The sequence below is a fragment of the Mustelus asterias genome, chromosome 29 (genome assembly GCF_964213995.1).
Source record: "Mustelus asterias chromosome 29, sMusAst1.hap1.1, whole genome shotgun sequence".
Taxonomy (NCBI): Eukaryota; Metazoa; Chordata; class Chondrichthyes; order Carcharhiniformes; family Triakidae; genus Mustelus; species Mustelus asterias.
In genome coordinates, this window is record NC_135829.1 from 19670995 (window position 1) to 19690673 (window position 19679).

At 47.6% G+C, this 19679-nt stretch overlaps 1 protein-coding gene across 2 annotated transcripts in view; it reads right to left on the reverse strand.

Moving 5' to 3' along the window:
• The window catches only part of LOC144480569 (sorting nexin-27-like), a 125176-nt gene that overhangs the window by 8805 nt on the left and 96692 nt on the right, over window positions 1–19679 (reverse strand). For both annotated transcript variants that reach the window (XM_078200166.1, XM_078200167.1), the window contains exons 4-9: window positions 18788–18852; window positions 10819–10923; window positions 8085–8163; window positions 6394–6557; window positions 3263–3352; window positions 460–609 (exon numbers count right to left, since the gene is read on the reverse strand). In XM_078200166.1, coding sequence (XP_078056292.1) covers window positions 460–609; window positions 3263–3352; window positions 6394–6557; window positions 8085–8163; window positions 10819–10923; window positions 18788–18852 — 653 coding nt within the window. The remainder of the gene's footprint in view (window positions 1–459; window positions 610–3262; window positions 3353–6393; window positions 6558–8084; window positions 8164–10818; window positions 10924–18787; window positions 18853–19679) is intronic.

A 19679-nucleotide genomic window follows, 5' to 3' on the forward strand; every position in this document is an offset into this window, starting at 1 on the left:
GCACTGCTGCCTCACAGCGGTTAGCACTGCTGCCTCACAGCGGTTAGCACTGCTGCCTCACATCAAGTCCGGCCTCGGGCTACTGTCTGCGTGGAGTTTGCACATTCTCCCAGTGTCTGTGTGGGTTTCCTCCGGGTGCTCCGGTTTCCTCCCACAGTCCAAAGATGTGCAAGTTAGAAGGATTGGCCGTGCTAAATTGACCCTAGTGTCAGGGGGGGTTAGCAGCGTAAATGGGCGGAGTTACAATAATAAGACCTAGGTGGGATTGTGGTCAGTACAGACTCGATGGGCCTCCTTCTGCACTGTAGGGATTCGATGAATAAAAAAGCAGGATGAGCTGAACTGTCTCGTCCTGTACATTCTACAAACCTGCACTGGATCACAACCTAACTCCTGGGAACAGCAGGATACTACAAAGCAGAAGCAGCCCCGATAGCGATGCAATTTGATCACACCTACCTCCAGCTGACCATCCTCTGTGCAAGCGTGGAGTTTAAAGTGCTGAATGCTAATGGCTGCCATCACATGCCCCTTCCTTCGAGAGTCGCACCGACAGTGTGGGAAAACTATCTGATTGTAGCCTTCACAAGTCCGAATCATGTTGAGGTACTGCAATAATGGACAGCCAATTAGACAGAGAGAGAGCCTGTGACCTACCCAGAGAAATCCCACTCCCCCCACATCACAATGAAACTCAGCTGTCCAAACATGTACCGGTTAGGTGGATTAAGGAAAATTTTAAACACTTATCTTTGAAATAAATAACTCTCACCAACTTTTACAGATGCACCATAGAAAGCATTCTTTCTGGTTGTATCACAGCTTGGTCTGGCTCCTGCTCTGTCCAACACCGCAAGAAACTACAAAGGGTCGTGAATGAAGCCCAGTCCGTCACACAAACCAGCCTCCCATCCATTGACTCTGTCTACACTTCCCGCTGCCTCAGAAAAGCAGCCAGCATAATCGAGGAACCCACACATCCCGGACATTCTCTCTTCCACCTTCTTCCGTCGGGAAAAAGATACAAAAGTCTGCGATCAGGTATCAACCGACTCAAGAACAGCTTCTTCCCTGCTGCTGTCAGACGTTTGAATGGACCTACCTTATATTAAGTTGATCTTTCTCTACACCCTAGCTATGAATGTAACACTATATTCTGCACTCTCTCATTTCCTTCTCTATGAATGGTATGCTTTGTCTGTATAGCGCGCAAGAAACACAACTTTTCACTGTATCCCAGTACATGTGACAATAATACATCAAATCAAAGATGAGCCATAGTAAATGCAAAGGGGTTACGGGGATGGGGCAGAGGGGAGGGCCTGGATGGGGTGGTCTTTTGGGGAGTCGATGCAGACTAAATGGGCTGGATGGCCTCTTTCTGCACTGTAGGGATTCTATGGTTCTGTGACCAGAACTAGCCATTGTTAAATTCTGCTCTAATCTGTCAAGAAAGACTTGCATTTATATGGCGCCTTTCAGAACCTCAGGACATCCCAAAATACTTTACAGCCCAATTGAGAACTTTTGAAGTGTAGTCACTGTCGTAAGGTAGCACTGGCCATACACTCAGCAAGCTCTCATCTTGTTTAGGGACACTGGCTTCAAAATGTTTTGGGATCTGCAAAAATACAACATTGCCCACTGCCCCATCACATCTGCCCCTGCCAACCCTCACTGGGTCTTCATCTATCAATGCATAAAATTCATATCCTGTCTACAAGATCCTCCCTTGACACACTCTTGCCAGCTCTATAACCTCCTCCAGCCATACTCTGCTATCCTTCTCTCCGTCCCATCTTCAGTCTCAACCCAACCTCTGGACCAGATAACCCACCATGCCGTCTTAAATCAGTGTTACTAAAACCTGGTCGCTTACCTCATCATGGTGGGAACTTATCCTGCACAGCGTGACTGCTGTGACTCCCCAAATTACAACACCACTAGATAGCAAATGTACTTCAGTGACTGGAAAGCACTTTGGGGCATCTGGGGGAAATGAAACGCGCTACAGAAATGTAACATCTTCCCCTTTTACATACCCATCTCCTTGATTTGATTTATTGGCACATGTATTGGGATACAGTGAAAAGTATTGTTTCTTGCGCGCTATACAGACAAAGCATACCGTACATAGAGAAGGAAAGGAGAGAGTGCAGAATGTAGTGTTACAGTCATAGCTAGGGTGTAGCGAAAGATGAACTTAATGCGAGGTAGGTCCATTCAAAAGTCTGACAGCAGCAGGGAAGAAGCTGTTCTTGAGTCGGTCGGTATGTGACCTCAGGCTTTTGTATCTTTCTCCCGAAGGAAGAAGGTGGAAGAGAGAATATCCAGGGTGCGTGGGGTCTTTGATTATGCTGGCTGCTTTGCCGAGGCAGTGGGAAGTGTTGACAGAATCAATGGATGGGAGGCTGGTTTGCGTGATGGATTGGGCTACATTCATGACCTTTTGTAGTTCCTTGCGGTCTTGGGCAGAGCAGGAGCCATACCAAGCTGTGATACAAACAGAAAGAATGCTTTCTATGGTGCGTCTGTAAAAGTTGGAGAGAGTCGTAGCTCTCTTCGATTAGACCTTCCACTAACTCTGCTACCGCACCACTGTTCACCCATATACCTGCTATCTCAGCTGAGGAAGCTTGTCATGGGGAGCTGTGTGCGTCTGAGATAACCGACACTTGCTGTGAACCAGCCAAAGGGTCGAAAGTGACCCCTGCCATGGCGAGTACTGGGTCAGCTGTCACTGTTACTGGGTGGCCCGGTGCCCAGATGTTAATACAACCATTGAGACTATTAAAACCAAGTGAGACTATTAAAACCAAGCGTAGGATCCAATTAGCAGACTGGCGTCCAGCTGCCTGAGGCCGGTGTCATTTACCAGCCTACCGCTGTTGTCTCTAGAGGTGATCTGGCCCCGCTCAGAGGCCTGTGTGTTTGCTGAGTAACACCATAGCCATTGCTGCTGCTTGGGCTCACCTGGACAAGTTTGACCTGATGCTCCCCTACCCATTGGGCATTATGTCCCTCGAGGACTTTACAATGACCATGATTGCTATCGTTTGAAGAATTGGTTCCATTCTCAGTTTTTCAGTATAGACTCGACGGGACGAATGGCCTCCTTGCTCAACTATCGTTAAACATTGGAATCAGATACTCTTCTTGTACAATTTCTGCTAACTCGCAATCTCAGTGCGACCTAAAGCCGCAGGTTGTGACGCAGGTGAAGCTGCTCTGTGGACACACGGACAAATAGGCAGAATCCTACCATGACTTTCTTGTGCTGCTCCGACAGTTTCTGAAGCTGGTACGACTTATCCCCAACTCGAATCCGCCCTTTCTTCACATCCTCCACAGCCTGCAATTTCAACACAGCTCGTGACTTGGGACTGGGACACATACCTTGCAGTTATCATAAACTCAACTGGACTCACCACAGAAACACAGTGGCTACAAGAGCAGGTCAGAGGCTGGGAATACTGCGGCGAGTAACTCATCTCCTGACTCCCCAAAGCCTATCCACCATCTACAAGGCACAAGTCAGGAGTGTGATGGAATACTCCCCACTTGCCTGGATGGGTGCAGCTCCAACAACACTCAAGAAGCTCGACACCATCCAGGACAAAGCCCTGCTTGATTGGCACCACATCCACAAGCATCCACTCCCTCCACCACCGACACTCAGTAGCAGCAGTGTGTACCATCTACAAGATGCACTGTAGCAATTCACCAAAGATCCTTAGACAGCACCTTCCAAACCCACGACTGCTTCCATCTAGAAGGACAAGGGCAGCAGATACATGGGAACACCACCACTTGCAAGTTCCCCTCCAAGCCACTCACCATCCTGACTTGGAAATATATCGCCGTTCCTTCGCAGTCGCTGGGTCAAAATCCTGGAATTCCCTCCCTAATGGCATTGTGGGTCAACCCACAACATGTGGACTGCAGCGATTCAAGGCGGCAGCTCACCACCACCTTCTCAAGGGGCAATGAGGGATGGGCAATAAATGCTGACCAGCCCATGTCCCACGAATGAATTTTAAAAAAACGAACAGAAAGAGAGGTCAGCGCACCAATATTTTGCAAGACTCTGCAACATTGTGGGATCACTCCATCGCTACACCCCTCAGGAGATACTGGCGCTCGGCCACCTCTGGCCTCTCGAGCTTCTCCCAGATGTTAAATCGCTCCATCACTGGCAGCCTTGCTTTCGGCTGCTGAAATGGGCGGGGGGGGGGGGGCGGGGGAGAGAGAGGAGAGAGGGGGGGGGGGAGGTGGCGCAGCCTTCCTTAAGGGACAAGCATTTTTAAACTAATCTGCTCAAGATAACATCTCCTGGTAGCCACAAGATGAGAATTTTGCGTTTTGAAACCAAATATTGGCCAAGTTGCCAAGTGTTTCGGGTGAAAGGACATGCACAAATAACAAACCACGTCAAAGGAATCCCTGGGTCAATAATAAATATTTAATTCAGATCCAACTCTGAATTGTCACATTTTAAAAATTTGTATGTATGCTGTGATCAACTCTGAAACAAACTTCTACCCAAGATGTGGCGAGTGAGGGTAGTTCCCTTTGGTTTCCACCTTTATGATTAAATGAAGTTTCTAAACGTACAGAATACAATGTCTCAACCACGTTAGAAATAATATTGGGTGCAATTGCCCTCAAATCAGAAGCTTTGGGTGGAATTTTCCCATCCGGCCCGCCACGGGAATCGTAGTGGGAGAGGGACAGGCCACGCACAGGTCCGTTGACCTTGTGTGGGATTTTCCGGTTTTGGGACAAGCGCGGTTGGAACAGCCCGTCCATTATCTGTAAGCACGGTGTAGCTATACCACTCTCAGGTTTATTTAGAGCATAATGATGATTATTGTTAAAATAAATCATTTGAAATTGGAAAGCGCAGCATAATGAAGTCTCTTAGCCCCACAATACAAACATGGCTCCGACTTTGAAACCGAAAGAGAAAACACTGGAAAATCTCAGCAGGTCTGGCAGCATCTGTAAGGAGAGAAAAGAGCTGACGTTTCGAGTCCAGACGATCCTTTGTCAAAGCAGCTGGCCTTAAAGCAGGAATGCGCCCATTAACTGTGGTACCTGCAGACTTCACCCGCTTCGAGTCCAGATGACCCTTTATCAAAGTTCAGCTCTTTTCCCTCCTCACAGATGCTGCCAGACCTGCTGAGATTTTCCAGCATTTTCTCTTTTAGTTTCAGATTCCAGTATCCGCAGTAATTTGCTTTTATTTTATGACTCCAGCTTTCCTTGACTTTTTTTTCCACATTATGCAACTGGGAAAAGTGGGGATGATAAGGTCCTCTTCAGTGTGCCCTCTACGTGACTCCCATCCCACTGTACCGACCTGATTCAACCCTCGGGGGCAACAAGAGCCAATAGATGCTGCCCTGCCAGAACCACCAACCAAATTTCAAAAAGTCATTGCAAAGTGTGATTAACAAATACCCCATTCCAAAGTGCTTCGAATACCCAGTTACCTCGACAGATTTTGTCCTAATTTTTTTTGTAAGGTGATTAACGTCACAAAACAATCCTTTGTTTCAGTTCTTTTACCACTGAGCCTCTTTTATAATCTTAACACTTCTCCAAAGTTAAAAATAGTAACAAAAGGACTTTCGAGTGAAGTCTGTGGGCACCACAGTTAACGGGCACATTCCTGCTTCAAGGCCAGAGATTGAGGAGGCTCGGAATTGGTTTTGTTGCTGTTCTGCAGAGTTCTAATGCTCGGACCCATCTGAAACATTAACCTTCCTCTCTCTCTCACATGCTGACTGACCTGCATATTTACAGCGCTTCCTATTTTTATTACTGATTAGCACACAGTGACAAATGGGATCAATTTAGCTTCTAGCAGAATGCCCCAGTTTACAGATTGCAGCTGTAGCGAGCAAGGTGAAGCAAAGATCATTGAAAGCAACGACTTTGCACTTGTTTGAATTGGGCAAACGCACACTCACCTGACACGGGTACACACACAATTTTACAGACACACAGGCGTAGGCTCAAAGTTAGGGTCTGGGAGGGAGAGAGGAAACAATGCGACAAGCAGGAGAGATGCTTCCCAACTATAATGGAAAGCAGCCAGGCCAGTTCTGTACGCACCCCCTTCGAATGGGTAATTACACCAGCGAGGATTAGGATCTGGTAACTAGACACAGAGCTTTGCCTCAAGAGTACATTACAATTTCAGATCACCAGTTAAGCAATTATATTGCTGAGCATTTGATGCTTTTCTTCAATTCTCATCTACATTCTGACGCTGAAGCACTTGGCCACATAAAGGCGACAAGTCCTCGGCATACAAGGTGTAGCGATGTGGCGGATTGTATTCTGTGCCGTGACAACTGTACACTGCACGGTCAACTGCTCACATACCTGGTGGAAGAAGTAGGTTACTGCGAGGTCATTGTCATTCAGAAGTTCTTCCTGGGCCATGGTGAAGAGCCACTTCCTGATGACGAGACACGTCCCGGCTGCTGCTGACGTGTAGTTCTGTATGTACAGTTTGTGCGGGAACTCATTGGGGACCAGCTTCCGCTCTGCGAGTGCACAAATTGTTTTCTGCATCATTGAAGCACTTGCCAATTGCTCAAATTGACCATCAATTTCAAAGCAGAAAAACGACTGGGAAATTCCTTTGACAAATTAATATTGCAGCCGAGGTCACAGCTACTGTGTAGTGCACAAGTGGCTACCCTCATTGTTGATTCATCGTATCCTGATACTCAAATTATTTCATGGCCTCACTCCTCCCCACCTGTAACCGCCGTTAGCCCTACAACCATCCGGGAATGCCCCACTTCTCTAACGGCCTTTTGTGCACTCCCGGTGTCTTTTGTCCCACCAATTCAGTGCCTTCAGCCTTCCACACCCAGGACTCCTGGCTTTCTTTCCCCAACTCTCTCCGTCCACCTCTTTCTTTCCCCAACTCTCTCCGTCCACCTCTTTCTTTCCCCAACTCTCTCCGTCCACCTCTTTCTTTCCCCAACTCTCTCCGTCCGCCCCTTTCCCCAACTCTCTCCGTCCGCCCCTTTCCCCAACTCTCTCCGTCCGCCCCTTTCCCCAACTCTCTCCGTCCGCCCCTTTCCCCAACTCTCTCCGTCCGCCCCTTTCCCCAACTCTCTCCGTCCGCCCCTTTCCCCAACTCTCTCCGTCCGCCCCTTTCCCCAACTCTCTCCGTCCGCCCCTTTCCCCAACTCTCTCCGTCCGCCCCTTTCCCCAACTCTCTCCGTCCGCCCCTTTCTTTCCCCAACTCTTTCCGACTCTCCCCAATTCCCTCCATCCCTCCCCTTTCTTTTCCCAATTCTCTCCATCTCTCCCCTTCTTTCCCAATTCTTTCCTTCTCTCCCTTTCTCTTCCTCCTTCAAGATGCCCTTTAGTATCAACTTTTTTGACCAAGCAATCAGCAGTCTTAATATCTCTTATTAAGATCAAACAGAGGTGAGTGAAGCCAGACAATTCTAAATTAAACAATAATATAACTGATGGATCATGTCCAACTTTTAATAATTGGAAAAGCTTCCACAGAGTTAGGACAGTCACAAATGGCACCTAATTTTCAAGTAATGCAACAGAAGATCAACTGATTCTTCTAGGAAAGGGACATGTCATCAAAGTCTTTTTAATTGATGATGGGTGCCTCTGTATTAGTTTTGGGAAGATTCTATACAATGAATACCAACAGACAATACCATTCTGCCATCGAGTCTGCACCGACACAATCCCACCCAGCCCCTTTCCCTGTAACCCCGCATATTTGCCCTGCTAATCCCCCTGACACTAGGGTCAATTTAACATGGCCAATCAACCTAACTCTCACAACAGACAGCAGGAAAAGGCTAGATGGTCCACCAAGCCTGCCCCAAACATCATGGGGACTCAAATACTATAACGCTTGTAATCACCCTTATTTATTCTGCCATCAATTAATCCTTCTGTGACATGCGCCTGAATGGGAGTTTAGCTGGTTTCTAAATTATTGTCCTGTTACCACAGCCTCCTGACATACTTTGACACCGTTATTCGTTTCCCCCCCAATAATTACAAAACAAATAAATCTCCCTTACCAAAGAAGTGGTCCACGACTTCAAACAGTGTAAAGAAACTCGCTGTGATGCTATCCATTCGTAAGTGCTCTTGTACAGCCTGCAGGGGTAAAACAGTGTGACACTGGGGATCGGTCAAAAGATGGACACTGTACAGAGCATGGACCATAACATGGCAATCAGTGCCATCAAAGTCAACACCAGCTAGCTGAAATTTCCATTTATTGAATGTGGATTTAAATCTAGTCCAGAGAGTTGTCACTCCCAAGGGGATATAGTTGGTCAACACTGCTTTCTTATCTCATTTACCTTGGCCTCCTTCTGCACTGTGAGATCACAGAGTCATAGAATCCCTTGTGTCCATTAAACCCAAAGGATTACCTTTGAACAGCAACAAAAGGATGGGTTTCTGACAGCCACTGAAACAATATAGTCAGGCTTTTGTTGAGCTGAGATGGTGGGGAGAGCAGCAATGTATCAAACTAGCTGGAGACCAATTAATAGAATCACTACAGTGCAGAAAGAGGCTATTCGGCCCATCGAGTCTGCACCGACACAATCCCACCCAGCCCCTTTCCCTGTAACCCCGCATATTTGCCCTGCTAATCCCCCTGACACTAGGGTCAATTTAACATGGCCAATCAACCTAACTCTCACATCTTTGGACTGTGGGAGGAAACCGGAGCACCCGGAGGAAACCCACGCAGACACAGGGAGAATGTGCAAACTTCGCACAGACAGTGACCCAAGGTTGGAATTGAACCTGGGTCCCTGGCGCTGTGAGGCAGCAGTGCTAACCACTGAGCCGCCCATAATCGGAGTGCGTCTTCAATGGGATACAGGATAACCCACTCTGAGTGCAGACAATAATAACAGAAATCAGACATTAACTTGAAACAGGACAGTGAAGCTCTTCAATCAACTGAGGAGCTGCTGCAGTTCAACTGTGCTCAATGCTTTCAGTCCAATAAGTCTCATCCTGATTATAGTGCTCAGGTTAAGGGTAGTGTAACACGGTGCTGGTCTTACTAAAATACTTATCCAGAGGTTGTATGCTCAAACCCTACCAAGGGAAAAAACTTTTAAAATCCTGAAATAACAAAGCTTGCAAAAGCAGCCATAAAAAGGCCACAGTGAATTCTCACCAAGATTTTTGCCTCAGAACACAGAACACCATGATTCCCAGAATCTAGCCATTTTACAAACAATAATTTCTTAAGAATAGTGCTAAACTTTAAAGCTTGGGTAAAGAAACTTCTGCACACATTCATAGAACACCAATCATTAATAGTTCCCAAAATATAACCACCATACCAGTTGCCTGGTATGGAGGGGCTTGGTTATGAGGAGAGATTGGGGAAACTGGGGTTGTTCTCCTTGGAAAGACGGAGGATGAGGGGAGACTTAATAGAGGTGTATAAAATTATGAAAGGCATAGATAGGGTGAACGGTGGGAAGCTTTTCCCCGGCTCCGTGGTGACGTTCACGAGGGGTCATAGGTTCAAGGTGAAGGGGGGGAGGTTTAACACAGATATCAGAAGGACATATTTTACACAGAGGGTCGTGGGGGCCTGGAATGTGTTGCTGGGCAAGGTGGTGGAGGCGGACACACTGGGAACGTTTAAGACTTATCTAGACAGCTATATGAACGGAGTGGGAATGGAGGGATACAAAAGAGTGGTCTAGTTTGGACTAGGGAGCGGCGCGGGCTAATTGTTCTTTGTTTCTCGTTTCAAGGCTTCATTCTATGATCATCTTGCTGGTGCCAGTACAGAGCGAGACTGCGGATAGTTGGGAACCTGTCTCGGGGGCAGGGAATTCAGATGGTGTTCGTAAAGCAGAAGTGGAAATGAATAGGGTTGGGAAGCATTTTCTGATCAGGGCCAGTGTGATCTCCTGGACTTGTTTCGATCGCCTCAGGGGGTCGGAGAGGAATTTCCCAGATTTTCTTTCCCCCATATTGGCCCTGGGGTTTTCACTCTGGGTTTTCGCCTCTCCCTGGAGATCACATGGTCTGGAATGGGGGGGTGGGGGTGAGTTAATAGGTTGTGATGAACAAAGCATCGTAGCTCTGAGGGACAGCTCGGTGGATAGGATATTAGGATGTAGATAGGCTGGAAAATTGGGCGGGGATCCTGGATTCAGGATTCAATCCTGGACCGGGGAGCGGCGCGGGCTTGGAGGGCCGAAGGGCCTGTTCCTGTGCTGTATTGTTCTTTGTGTCTGAATAAATCATAGAATCCCTACAGTGCAGAAGGTCATTCGGCCCACTGAACCTACACCGACAACAAGGCCCTATTCCCCCTAACTTCACATATTTACCCTTGCTGGTCCCCCGACACTAAGGGGCCATTTAGCACGGCCAATCCACCTAACCTGCACATCTTTGGACTGTGGGAGGAAACCTGAGCACCCGGAGGAAACCCATGCAGACACGGGGAGAACGTGCAGACTCCACACAGTCAGCCAAGGCCGGAATTGAACCTGGCTTCCTGGCGCTGTGAGGCAGCAGTGCTAACCACTGTGCCGCCATGCCACCCTAAGTTATACAATTGCCAACCAATCAGCACAGTCTTCTCATGCGGTATAAACTGTTCCCTTTACATTTGGTATTCTTGTGGATTGCCCTAATGAGACGGAAAGCTTTGACAATGTGCCTTGTTCAGAAATACTCAAGTCCTGCACCACTAGACAATTATCTGTTGACTTCATTCTTATTGCGATTGGCCAGAATCTTAAGCGTTGACTCACTCACCCTGTAGACCTCCTCTGCAGTGCTGTTCTTTTTCACAGTGACTGTGATGATGTTTCTGTCGGGCAAGGCTATCCTCAAGTCCACATCTGACAGCCCGTTTATACTCTGCAAGCATGCAACAATAAACATACAGCTGTTAGAACATTCATTCACTGGAAACATCGAGTATAATTCCCTAGCCTGAGGAAAACGTGTGGGACCAGAACATTATTTCAACAACAACAGCATTAAATATTACAAGACTGTTTAGATTCCCTTAGGCACACCATCAATTCTGGCTACACCTACTGGTATTCGTCCCCATTTTTATAGCTTTTCAGGTCAGGTCGGGTAAGGGCATCGTAGTTATCATTCCAGGATATATGAACGGGTCCCTCTGCCCTCACCAGGTCCTGTATCCAAAGGCAGCAGTGGTTTGTGAATTGATTACTGGCACTAATGCTTCGAATCCATGTTGATCTCCCCAGACTCTGCAGTGTGGACTGTCCAAACCATGGGGAGTTCTGTCGTCAATAATACTAATTTAACCATCATCCCGGGACGGCACAGTGGCACTGCTGCCTCACAGTGCCAGGGACCCAGGTTTGATTCCCATTTGTGTCACTGTCTGTGCAGAGACTGCATTTTCTTCCCGTGTCTGCGTGGGTTTCCTCCGGGTGCTCCAGCTTCCTCCCACAGTCTGAAAGACGCGCTGGTTGGGTGCATTGGCCGTGCTAAATTCTTCCTCAGTGTACCCGAACAGGCACCGGAGTGTGGCGACTAGGGGGTTTTCACAGTAACCTCATTGCAGTATTAATGTAAGCCTACTTGTGACACTAATAAATAAACTTTAACTTTAAAACTTTAACACAGTAAGCTAAGAAACCAATTACTACCCAGCTGCCTCTGCACATCCTAGGTAACCCAAAAGTCACAAAGCTACCTCCACCAATTCCAGAGAGCACACAAGGTGGCAAGCCGGAGAGAGAGCACAAGATGGTAATCCAGAGAGAGAGCACAAGAGGTTAATCCAGAGAGAGAGCACAAGAGGTTAATCCAGAGAGAGAGCACAAGAGGTTAATCCAGAGAGAGAGCACAAGAGGTTAATCTGGAGAGAGGACACAAGATGGTAATGTCGGCCAGGCTGCCATTCAAACCCAATTTATTGTCCTGTTACCTACACTGAGCCATTAGCCACAAGGCTCAAAATAGTTTGATAACAGCCCTGACATCAGGACAGCGTCTCAGTTTTAATGAGGATTTGATTTAGTTTTGGTCAGTTTTCATGTGAGTGCCAAGCACCAGGTTAAGAGAGCTTTGCTCCTGAAATATTTACAGGTGATTGGAAAATTGTATCCGTTACATGTCCTGAGTGAATAGACACACAACAGGTTTGCCGTACGAATGATAAAGCCATCTATTTAATGGAAAGGAAGGTAAACTAATGGAAGACTACCACACTTGCTTTGTAGGTGATCTAAAGGCTCTCAGATAATCTTATTGTTGTCCTCCTCTACCTGTACCATGGAATGCAAGAGGTTAGGCCACCTGATCATGGGCCTTCCTCACACCAGCCGTCAGGATGAATGCAAACGCAACTGGGAACGATTCTCTCTTTGGTTGGGCGCCACTCAATACAGCAACACCACTCAGCTTAGATTAGCACCATACCCAAGGGACAAAAGGAGAGACCGCAGAACTGGCCTATTTACAAGGGACGACAGCAAACCTCTGCCAGACATGTGATAGTCTATGGAGTTGGGTTCCAATCTGGATTGCGCATTCTGGACTAAAGAGCAACCAAACAAAACAGGGAGTGCGCGAGACAGTCAGACAAGTCAGAGCACCAAACGCCCTGGAATCCTTAATAGAACCATACTGGCAGAGGGGTGGGAATAAATACATGGTTGTAGAGGTTAAACAGACAGCAGGGAGCTGGACAGCAGAATAAGACCATGACGCAAAGTTACAAGGATAGGGCCTTAACTGCATCAAAAAGTCAAATCCATTGAAATATCCAGCCGAGAAGGTAATAATATTGTTAAATGCAAGTTACTACATTTGGAGCTCACCCACATCCATTCCAAATCAGTGGCAGAGGGAAGATAAAAACAGCTTCGTTTTTAGACAATGTACAATTCTCCATTACACCTCCCAGCCCACCCCCTAACCCTCCAAGTTTTCACTAAATATCCAAAGTTCAAAGCACTTTCAAAACATTTGATTCAGAATAAATCCAACCTCTCCCGGGGCAGAATTTAGTGCAACCATTAATATTCAGGGAGATGTATTGCTCTGTTCAACAATACCTGGAGTGTAGAAGAATGAGGGGCGATTTGATAGAGGTGTATAAAATGATGATGGGTATAGATAGAGTGAATGCAAGCAGGCTTTTTCCACTGAGGCTAGGGGAGAAAAAAACTAGAGGACGTGGGTCAAGGGGGAAAAGTTTAAAGGGAATATTAGGCGGGGGGCTTCTTCACACAGAGTGGTGGGAGCGTGGAATGAGCTGCCAGATGAGGTGGTGAATGCGGGCTCACTTTTAACTTTTAAGAAAAACTTGGACAGGTACATGGATGAGAAGGGTGTGGAGGGTGCAGGTCAATGAGACTAGGCAGAAAAATGGTTCGGCACAGCCAAGAAGGGCCAAAAGGCCTGTTTCTGTGCTGTAATGTTCTATGGTTCTAATACAATATACCTCAATGGTTTACGGGATCTCCACCCACATACTGTCAGCTGGTGAGATTTGACTTCTTGTATCATGCAAACATTTTCTTAGCCTCCACATATCTGAACCTCAACTCACCCACTCTGCCCCAGAGAGTCATACAGCACAGAAAGAGGCCCTTCGGCCCACCATGTCTATGCTGACCATCTATACTTTTCATCTGATCAGCTCTCCCTTTCCTATCCTCTACCACCCCATTCCTCTTTTCTGGATGCCCCTGGTTGTATTTTGTTCCCAACCTCTCCTCTTCAAAGCCTATTGGTGTTTATCCAATCTCCTTGGATGCTATTCAGTTTATTCTCTTCCTTGCTCAGTCTCCAGCTTTGGTCTACTTGTGTCTCCCTCGTTGTCCAGCTCACTTAACTCGGTGCCTCAGTCCTTGTCCTTTCAATCTGAAGCAAACCTCTCACCAAATGGAGTCAATAAGATGACCTTTGACTCAGTCCAGACTCCACACGTTGAAATGAAGTGAAGTTTATTTATGAGTGTCACAAGTCGGCTTACATTAACACTGCAATGAAGTTACTGTGAAAATCCCCTAGTCGCCACACTCCGACGCCTGTTCGGGTACACGGAGGGAGAATTTAGCACGGCCAATGCACCTAACCAGCACGTCTTTTGGACTGTGAGGGGAAACCGGAGCACCCGGAGGAAACCCACGCAGACACAGGGAGAACGTGCAGACTCTGCACAGACAGTGACCCAATCGAACCCGGGTCCCTGGCATTGTGAGGCAGTAGTGCTAACCACTGTGCCACTGGGATATGCCGATAGTCACTGGTTGCATTTATAATTCGAGGAGTCAGCGTTACACTGAAGCAGATTGCCCGTGACCTGGATTGACTTCAATAGTAATCGCAGTTTTATACCCAACAAATACCTGCATCAGGGAGCAAACACAAACTGTGGCAAGCTGCACATTGTACCCACAGTACATTCAGAAAGAGGCAGGGCGTAACACCAGAGTGGCCAGTCCCACTTCAAATAAAGAGGTGCCCTCATTTCCAATACCCTCTTTTCTTCAAAGTCACTATCTGAGCAGTTATCCGCTGGCAAGAAAAATTCCTGTGGGCTGAAAATAGATTCCCGCACTGTCCAAACTGAGAACTCCAATACAATGCTGACATTTGCTCAACTAAACAGTGCCAAACAATGATGAGTACATCCCTTGGAGAGAAGGTTAATTAACCTGAAATATCTCCAGCACCACAGAGCTGATAGAAACGAACCCGCTATTCAGAGCTTCCAGTACTGTGAGGCCTGTATACAACTCAGTGCCAGCTAGTGCATGCTGATTAAACTCCAAACACAGTGAAGCAGAAAAACTCATTAAGCAAGGGACCAATTCACAGTGAAGAAGGAGCAATTAAGCAGTCATTCAGCATCCCAGATGAAGCACAGCAGCCACACACTCGCTGTGTTACACAGGGAGCAGAGACATGAAATGATTTGTATACCACACAGGGCAACAATAGGAGGAATATCACTGCTGGTCCAATTCATCAGGGCAGGCTCATTCCAGATCAGGAGTACTGCACTGTCAGATGTACTGTCTTTCGGATAGGAATTTAACAGGAACCCTCTCAGGTGGATGTGAGATAGTGCCACGGAATCATAGAAACCCTACACTGCAGAAGGAGGCCATTCGGCCCATTGAGTCTACACCAGCCACAATCCCAGCCACAATCCCACCCAGACCTTATTCCCGTAACCCCACATATTTACCCTGCTAGTCCCTCACACTAAGTGTCAATTTAGCACGGCCAATCAATCTAACCCACACATCTTTCGGACTGTGGGAGGAAACCGGAGCACCCGGAGGAAACCCATGCAGACACGGGGAGAACGTGCAAACTCCACACAGACCGAGGCCGGAATTGAACCCAGGTCCCTGGCGCTGTGAGGCAGCAGTGCTAACCACTGTGCCACCGTGCCGCCTGAAGTTACACAATTGCCAATCTTCTAAAGAGCAGCAGGGGCCATTAAGCATTTATCAGGTTATCACTTTGCTGTTTGAGAGATTTTGCTGTGTGCAATTTGGCTGCCGGGTTACCAACACTACGACAGAAACTGCATTCAAAAGTAATTCATTGGTTTCTGCGTTTCGTGAAAAATGGCAAATAAAGGCGTGTCTTCCTTCAAAAACAAAGTGAGACTGCTTTCCTTGGGCACAGATATCTCCACCTTTTGATCACAGTTTATCCTTCACATACAGGCTTATCTTTCCACAAACACTTAACACTAGGAACGTTTAAGGTATTTGTGGAGGTTCTGGAAGACCCACAAGGCTAAACCAATCAGATAAAACAGTGCTCAGATATCAGATGACTGAACACAATCGACCATTACATCCCATTGTATGGATGACAGATGAGCTTGTGAGAAACAATACTGCCTTGTGCTGAAGACATACCTTTTGGGCATTCGATACAATCTATACTCAAAGGGAATTTACTTAAGTATATTTACTGTCACAAGTTGGCTTACATTAACAATGCAATAAGTTACTGTGAAAAATCCCCTAGTCGCCACACTCTGGTGCCTGTTCGGATACACTGAGGGTGGCACAGTGGTTAGCACTGCTGCTTTACAGCTCCAGAGACCCGGGTTCAATTCCCGGCTTGGGTCACTGTCTGTGTGGAGTCTGCACATTTTCTCTATGTCTATGTGCGTTTCCTCCAGGTGCTCCGGTTTCCCCCCCACTGTCCAAAGATGTGCAGGTTAGCTGCATTAGCCATGCTAAATTGCACCTCAGTGTCCTGGGATGTGTAGGTTAGAGGGATTAGTGGGTAAGTATGTGGGGTTACGGGGATAGGGCCTGGGTGGGACTGTTGTCGGTGCAGACTCGATGGGCCAAATGGCCTCCTTAGAAACCCTACAGTACAGAAAGAAGCCATTCGGCCCATCGAGTCTGCACCAACCACAATCCTACCCAGGCCCTACCCCCATATCCCTACATATTTACCCACTAATCCCTCTAATCTACGCATCCCAGGACACTAAGGGGCAATTTTTTAGCATGGCCAATCAACCTAACCTGCACATCTTTGGACTGTGGGAGGAAACCGGAGCACCCGGAGGAAACCCACGCAGACACTAGGAGAATGTGCAAACTCCACACAGACAGCGACCCAAGCCGGGAATCGAACCCAGGTCCCTGGAGCTGTGAAGCAGCAGTGCTAACCACTGTGCTACCGTGCCGCCCGCCTTCTGCACTGTAGGGTTTCTATGATTCTATGAGGGAGAATTTAGCATGGCCAGCACGTCGTTCGGACTGTGGGAGGAAACCGGAGCATCCGGATGAAATCCACGCAGACACGGGGAGAACGTGCAGACTTCCACACAGACAGTGACCCAAGCCAGGTATCGAACCCGAGTCCCTGGCGCTGAGAGGCAGCAGTGCCACCCTAGAACGGTAGCAGGGATAAGGAGCTGGGATAGTTTTCTCTGAGCAACAATGGGAGATGCGGGTGCTCAAAATCATCAAGGAGTTTGGTAACTATTGGCAGGAAGGACAGTAACTCGAGGACCCAGATGTAAAACAAGTGGCAAAGAGGGAGAAGTGAAAATTACGCAGCATTTTACAGGCTGGAGCTCACTGACTGAAAAGCTTGTTGGAAGTAGATTGAGTAACTTTCAAAAAGGGAACTGAATATTTGCAGGGCTAATGGGAGGGGAAGTGTAGAGAGTGACACTAATTAGATAAGTCTTTCCGATAGAATGATGCAGCACAATGAAGCTATGAATAAAAGAGATGTCATACAGCATGGGGAAGGCACATCGTTGGCACAACAAATAATCTATTACCCTTGACAAAAGTACTTTGCATTTCAGTCAATGCTTCATATTTGGGAAAAGTGTTTAATGTTTCAGTGTTACATTTAACAATAGTAATTGGTATGTCTCCCATTCCCAGGCGCTGGCAGAGGTAATAATTCTGCACTTATGTAATTGAGATGTTTATCTACCTATCAAATCCTTTAATCTTAGGGAGAAACCACTGGACCTTAACTTCCTCGGAATGGTAATCAGCATCAGATTGCCACTCTGTGCTCAATTACTGTGTGAAATTTCTTCTATATGCCTGTCTTGCCTTCCTACTCAGGCCGGGTGAGGTTCAGGCAGGGCAGCCATCCTCAAGGCCCAGTGCCGCAATCCAACAGAGTCAGATTGAAGGAGGACATGTCCCCTCCTTTACATCACGAGCTGTTGTAAACCAGGTAAATTTAAATGTCCATTGAATTAGACAGGCCAAGGAGAAGGTAAGTGGATCCCCACAGGTGCCGCAGCGTGGCGACGGAAGTTTTAAAGTTAAAGTTTATTTTAGTGTCACAAGTAGACTTACATTGACACTGCAATGAAGTTACTGTGAAAATCCCCTAGTCGCCACACTCCAGCACCTGTTCGGGTTACACTGAGGGAGAATTTAGCACGGCCAATGCAGCTGACCAGCACGTCTTTCAGACTGTGGGAGGAAACCAGAGCACCCGGAGGAAACCCACGCAGACACGGGGAGAACGTGCAGACTCCGCACAGTCACCCAAGCTGGAAATCGAACCCGGTTAGCAGTGTTAACCACTGTGCCACCTATGGGGATTTTCACAGTAACCTCGTTGCAGTGTTAATGTAAGCCTACTTGTGATACTATTAAACTTAAATGGATAGAATTTGGAGGGGGGGGGGGGGGGGGGGGGGGGAAGAGGAGCGGGTGAGGGTGTGCGAAATCAGGCTGCGTCTTTACACTGGTTATGCAGAAGTTAGAAGCGGTTTTAATTCTAATATTTTCTGGGTAACTAGTTGTGTGGCGTAACTGGAACCGGTCCAAGTTTGCGATTTAAATCCCATTTTCGGATGGTCCCAGCACAGTGCAACTGCATAAATCTAACAGCGGGGAGCTCCGACCTCATGGCCCAATATCTTTAGTGGGAGAGCCCTAAACACGGCAGCATTAGAGCCAGGCTGTTCAGGAGCGATTATAGGAAGCATTCCTTCATACAAAGGGTACGGCAAACCAGGAACTCTTGCATAAAGCTTTTGTGACGGAGAGCGGTCAATAAATCACCAACCTGAGGTGGTTGTATTTGCTAGGTAAGGGTATTAAAAGCTTTAGAACCACGACTAATGGCAAAAGGAGTTGCAAATCAGACAGGATGTGGTTGAATGAGAGGAGCTGAGTGCGGGTTCGTTACGTTAAACATCCATCTCTGAATTCGGCGCAACACTAGTCCCTGCGAAGTCAGGCTTCCTTTTGGATAGTCTTACCTCACTGGAATCAGCCAAGAACTCCTGCATCACGTCGCTCTCTCCAAGGACACTAACCGAACACACTGGGGAAAAAAACACAAAGCGTGACATTACAACCACAGCTCATTCAGCGCTGCCCCAAGGAGGCACTGTTACAAACACCCATTCCTTAGCTACTAAACGTCAGGCACCCTGACCCCCAAACCTCTGCTCCTGGAGGTCAGGAACCCTCCTTCCCGGAGCATTCACTTCCAGCAAGAACACCTCCCTCCGACACACACGAGATCAGATTACTCGGCACGTTGGAATCATAGAATCCTACAGTACAGAAGGAGGCCATTCGGCCCATCGGGTCTGCACCGACCACAATCCCATCAGGCCCTATCCCCGTAACCCATGCATTTACCCTAGCTAGTCCCTTTGTCACTGAGGGGCAATTTAGCACGGCCAATCCACCTAACCTGCACATCTTTGGAGCGTGGGAGGAAACCGGAGCACCAGGGAGGAAACCCACGCAGACACGGGGAGAACGTGCAAACTCCACACAGACAGTGACCCAAGCCGGGAATCGAACCCGCGTCCCTGGCGCTGTGAGGCAGCAGTGCTAACCACTGTGCCACCGTGCAGCCCCTAGGACCTTAAGCTTTCTGACGACTGGGTATTCAAGTCGACCTGCTTTTGGGGGAGAAGGGGAAGCGGAGTGTTTTCTAAAGCCTGTCTTTTCAGTGTCAAGAAGTTGACTCAATCAAGCTCAGGGCTAACGTGAATGTGTACCTTGTTCTGCACTGGCAACTTCACCGAGATGGGAGAGGGGAATCAGCTACTTAGTTCACAGCACTCAACAGCAGGTCACCAACTCTGCCCAGCCTCAGTATAGGAAGAAAATCAAATCAGTTGTATTTATGTGGAC